This window comes from Pinus tabuliformis, chromosome 3_1, assembly GCF_031772625.1.
Source record: "Pinus tabuliformis cultivar Carrire ecotype Pingquan chromosome 3_1, CPIR1, whole genome shotgun sequence".
Lineage (NCBI taxonomy): Eukaryota > Viridiplantae > Streptophyta > Pinopsida > Pinales > Pinaceae > Pinus > Pinus tabuliformis.
In genome coordinates, this window is record NC_142301.1 from 333,447,967 (window position 1) to 333,453,444 (window position 5,478).

The following is a 5,478-nucleotide window of genomic DNA, read 5'->3' on the forward strand; positions in this document are numbered from 1 at the left end:
TATCCATGTTAACCTGCAATCTTTCTATCTTGAATTGGAGAAGACCAATATTTTGATTGAGAATAAGGATTTGAATATGGTTCTCAGTAGTCAACATTTCCCGCTAACGATTCAACAGAGATAAATATGCTTCGTAGTGGTCGTGATATAGTGAAGATGACAAGCTATATCAATATTCACCTGCACAACTGAATTTTGCAACATACCCTCCATTTTCTCTTTTGCCCTTTGCCCTAAACTTTCACCAGTGGATTTGCTTATCCAAACTCAAAGCCCTACACCAAGAACGACCTGACATGTCTTATGAATTCTTTCATTAGAGCTAATTGCTCCATTCATATCTTGCTTCCACCCCCCGACCATTAATGAATTGAACTACTACATTAATACCACTATCTAATAATCCCCATCTTGAATCATTGCCACTGTGATTCGTTACCGTCTCCATTACGATGTTGGTGGTCGAGCGTGTTGAATTCATCTTATGGATGAAGGCTTCCTTCCACATCTCCCTCGTGCATTTAATAATGTTTACTCCTAACCTTCAGTTATCCCCGACCCCGAAACCATACTCATTCCTCGACCAAGTCTATGATGGGGGATCCAAATACCAACATTTAAGGGAAGTTGTTGCTCTTCTACTGTGTGTTTCGAGAGGGTTGTCAGCTAGGGACAAACTCTGGCATGTGGACAGAGAGTCTCCCAATAACTCATTATTCCTTTACTCATTCTTGGCACATTCATTTCACCATATATCATATGTGTTATTGCAAGGATCATGGTAGAGGTTTACAAATACAACTTCCATTGTCTTGGGCTAACATCCCTTGATCCTAGGAAACCTTTTTGTTAGCTAAAGTGTCTACTTTGGTATTAAAATGCTTTTTTACGTAACAGTCTCAAATTTCCCAATTTGCTTTTTAATCCTTTGCATAATTGGGGATTGATCATTGCTGAAAATCTCTTTTAATTTATTCACTTGTTTGATGACTATCATAGAGTCCTCAAATACCATCAAATGTTATAGTTTCCTTAAGATAATCATTTATGCCCCTGTCACAAGGCCAAAAATTCCACTTGGTTATTTGTAGCGCTACCCAAGCCCCAAGCATAAATTTCAATTAAAATAACCATTTCTAGCCCCTAATACAAGGCCAAAAATTCCACATGGTTATTTGTACCGCTCCCAAGCATAAATCTCAAAAGACAATAAATAACCCCTCCCACTATTACCTCCCACTTAAATAATTATAATTATTAATATACAATAAATCATAATTTATTAAATAATTTATTTTAACGAATTAAAAAACATCTTCACATAACAATGCACCTATCAAATTTTATAAAAACATACTTACTCTACTAGTCTACCACCCCTTGTAAAAATAAAATTTAAACATATATATTAAAGACCTTAAAACATAATTAATATGGAATAATTATAATTATTAAAATACACTTCAGTATTAAGGAATATATATAGTTTGTGTGCACCTAAACACTCGAAATACATAATATTTTATAAAATATAAATGTTGTGAATGATTATAATGATTGAATACAATAAGTTATATAATTTATTTTAATTGAAATGTCCTAGGACTTTTGGCTTCTTAATAATTAAATTATTAAAACGTAAAGAATGAAATAAATATTCCAAACATTCAACACATCTAGGTGCGCAATTAGATAATGTGAGTCTCGCATTTTTAATGAATAATATTTGACTACGTTTTAAAAAATAAAAAGGGAAACATATAAAAATCCCCCAATATATTTTCATGAAAAGCTTTAAGAAACAGCAAAGTATGAATAATCAAAGTGGAAACAAGTAATCTCTTTGGCACCAGAATATATCACTAAGGAATAACTATAACAAAGCATGAAGCGTGTCTGACTATTAAGAAAGAATATTATATGAAAGTATAAAAAAACCAGAAAAATCTGATCAGGTAAGCAACACCAAATCTCTAGCAGGCAATGATACGAATCTTCCCCGGCTGCACAATGCGTTGAATTGAGTTTGCACCGATCTAAAAGTTGGTTCCAATTGACGACAAAATTATTAAATATTTCGTTCAAACAAAGGTAACAAAGGTCAACAGAACATTCTATTTAGTGGAGAATATCAGATCGACTGAGCGCTATATTCAGAGGACCATATTCCTCCTCATATGGTGCTCCATATTCCAAGTTCAGAGGATATCAAATAAACAGTTTTTCAAGGAATATAACCCCGTCATATTGTTGATATGATTTTTATTCAGTATTTTACTGTATAGAACACTGAATTTTGGAGACTGGAGACTGGAATTGGTGATGGGATTGTATTTTTATTGCCGTTATACGAGCTTTAGATTTGAATATAGTCAAACTATTTATCAATTTATTCTAAATACCAAAACTCAAAAGACAAAAATTAGTGACAAAATTTGCATTTTTATTACACAAAATTTCTAAATAAAAATTAGTAATTTTTATTGCCAGTTATTTGAGCTTTAGATTTGAACACAGTCAAACTATTTACCAATCTATTCCAAAAACCAAAACTCCAAAGACAAAAATTAGTGACAAAATTTACATTTTTATTACACAAAATTTCTAAATAAAAATTAGTAATATAAAATTCTGAATATAAAATTAAAAGATATCAAATAATCTAAATTAAAAATATATTAAATAAACCATTTTTCTATGAACCTAACACCATGCTATTTATCAGAATAAAAATTGCGAATATGATTGTGAAAATCTACATACTTAAATATCACCATTAAAGATTAACAATATGAAAATTGCGAATATGAATTTGTATTGTGAAAATCTACATACTTAAATATCACCATTAAAGATTAACAATATGAATTTATACTGTAAAAACTTGTACACTCAAATATCATGAATTTATACTGTAAAAACTTGTACACTCAAATATCACCATTATTATGATTGAAATTACAAAATAATTAATAAAACCTCCCCTAAAATAAGTAATTCTTACAGTGAAAATCTACATACTCAAATATTACCATATTACTATTATTATCGTGGTCGAAAACGCAGAATAATTAACAAAAACTCTCATAATAATATTATGATTATTGTAAAAAGAGTAAAATTTGGCTTCCCCGGCCTCAAAATGTACATGCTGTGTGCTGCCACGACAGAACTAACAAGAACAATAATGAATAGAGAAATCTGTCATCTGTGGATAGATTTCCAGCGTAATATACAACATATGTAAGATCCCGGGCACTTGGTTCACTATTGGTATTGTTAGTCAAATATTTCTCCCACAAGGATTATAGGGTGTATTTCTATGTGTTTGTAAAGGGGGTGAAATCTGGACAGGGAAAAAAAAGGACCTGTGTGGAATGATTTGAGTTTAAACGTACAAGGCAAGGCAAACCTTATCGAAGGAGCCTTGAAAGAACCCAAAAAACTGAAGTATGAGTTTAGTAATAAAAGACTAACAGGCTGCGGACTGTTGGGCAAACTGCGAAATCTGTGACTTGGAGAATTGAAGGCTTCGGCTGTTTTCCATGGTAGCCACCCTTTCACAGGAGGGGCACATGGTTAGCGTGGTGGCAGGCAGAGGCATGTAATAGTTATCCTGCCCTATCACGCACGGCTGAGGCGCCGCCTTTAAAGCCCTTAGCTCTTGCAGTTCTTTCTGCAGCCTCCTGTTCTCCTCCGTTAGATTTTCGCAGCAGCGCTTCAGAACCTCGCAATCTACTTCCGTCTGTTTCAACTTTGTTCTGCGAAATCAAGAAAATCAAGAAACTTAAAATCAAGAAAATCAAGAATCGCAGAATCAAGAAACGCAGAATCAAGAAACACAAGTTAAAGGCCGCAAAATCACAGCCACGGAACTGTTTCTTTGTTTTGCAAGTGATTATTTTGGTTCTGGAATGATTTCTCACCGAGCTCTTCTGTTCTGAAACCAGACTTCGACCTGCCTAGGGCGCAAATTCAACTGCTTGGCCAGCGCGTTCTTCTGTTTCTGCTAGGATCCCGATTGAAAAAGACCGGATCAGCCTCTAAGGGCTAAAACCCCAATAATTGCCTCAAAATGATAAAAACAAAGAAAAAGCAGTGCGCGATTTAGGGTTTTAGGATATGTTACCGGATTCAAAGTACTGTGCTCCCGGAAACTTTCCTCAAGCAGCGCAGATTGCTCCTTGGAAAGTCGCAGCTTTTTCCTCGTCGAACCTATCTCCTCCTCGTCGCTGGTCCTCGAACTCACGTCGCAGGTTCGATCCCTCTCGGCCTCCAAGTCAAAGGCTCTTTCTCGCTCTCTTTTCACCGCCATCGGCCCGTTGTCCACCACCCGCAAGGCATCGGCCTGAAAAACCGCCGATTCCTCGTATTCGTTTGTGGACGGAACCCGATTCATGTCTATTCCTCCGCCGCCGCCGCGCGCGACCCCGGACAGATTCGTCTCCGCTACCGTCACCTCTTCCCGGCCTGCAAAACAATAAAAGAAAAGAAACGTTGTCAAAGCATATACACACAGAAAAACAAACAAAGCGTATACACACAGAAAAATAAAGCATATACACACGATTCAAAACGCAGGCCTGGACGTATACTCACAGTTATCGGGCATGAACCAGCGAAACGGCGGGGAAGGCGCCGGAGAAGTCCCAACGCGGGAAGCGATGGGGCGAAAGGGCAAGAGTTCGAGTTGCAGCGGCGCGCTTTTCTGGTCATCTTCTTGCGTTGTTGTGGCAGGCATCGCGATAGACAGACCGACGCCGAGAGCCAAACCAGTGGTATCATCATTTGCCAAACTCTTCAGCCGTTCCAGACCTCTCTGCTTTGTCTCCTCCATGAATAATCCTCACACAAAAGAAACCAGCAAGTCCAACCCCAAAATATATCCTGCCTCACCAGACGTCAGGGATGATGAAAATCGTATAGTACACTTTGGCTCAAGGCCACACAGTTCCAACCTCTGAAACCCTCTCTCTCAACTTCCAGAACACGGCTTAGAACGCAAAGGCAGCTCTCACAACAAATAAGTCAATTCCTCCTCAAATGTGAGGCAGTTAATAACACCACCACTCATGCGCATATCCCCCCTCATCCCTCTCATCATGTGGGGCGCTGTACATGCACGCGCGCGTGAAACTTCGATGGCTTGACCGGTGCATATATGTTTTGATGGATATACATAAAATATAAACCTTCAAAATGATAAATAATAGAGCTTTAATGTATATACATAAAATATACACCTTCGAAATGATAAATAATAGAGCTTTACTTAGAATGATTAGGATAAGCGGCCGCACTCAAGGGGTTCGGACCAATATAATTAAGTCAGCACCGGTGGTGGAAGGGCAATCATGAAAACACCCAACTTTGTACGATTTGACTCTTGTTATTAATAATATATATATATATTTTTACTAAAATGAAATTTTGGTAAAATCCCAGTGGCGTGCGAGACCCGCTACCTGTTTCGTTTAG

The 5,478-nt window shown here is 37.1% G+C and overlaps 1 protein-coding gene across 2 annotated transcripts; it reads right to left on the reverse strand.

The window, feature by feature from the left end:
* Positions 1-3,068: 3,068 nt before the first annotated feature.
* Positions 3,069-5,113, reverse strand: LOC149187100 (homeobox-leucine zipper protein HAT4-like). Of its 2 annotated transcripts, none has more exons than XM_089411286.1 (4): positions 4,600-5,113; positions 4,130-4,470; positions 3,927-4,006; positions 3,069-3,761 (listed from the first exon to the last, which is right to left on the reverse strand). In XM_089411286.1, the coding sequence occupies exons 1-4, from the start codon at positions 4,835-4,837 to the stop codon at positions 3,473-3,475; spliced, it is 948 nt and encodes a 315-aa protein (XP_089267412.1). In that variant the 5' UTR covers positions 4,838-5,113; the 3' UTR covers positions 3,069-3,472. The 2 variants fall into 2 exon arrangements, with proteins under 2 accessions (XP_089267412.1, XP_089267411.1); XM_089411285.1 differs by having other exon boundaries at positions 3,927-4,009; positions 4,600-5,112.
* Between the last annotated feature and the right edge of the window lie 365 nt (positions 5,114-5,478).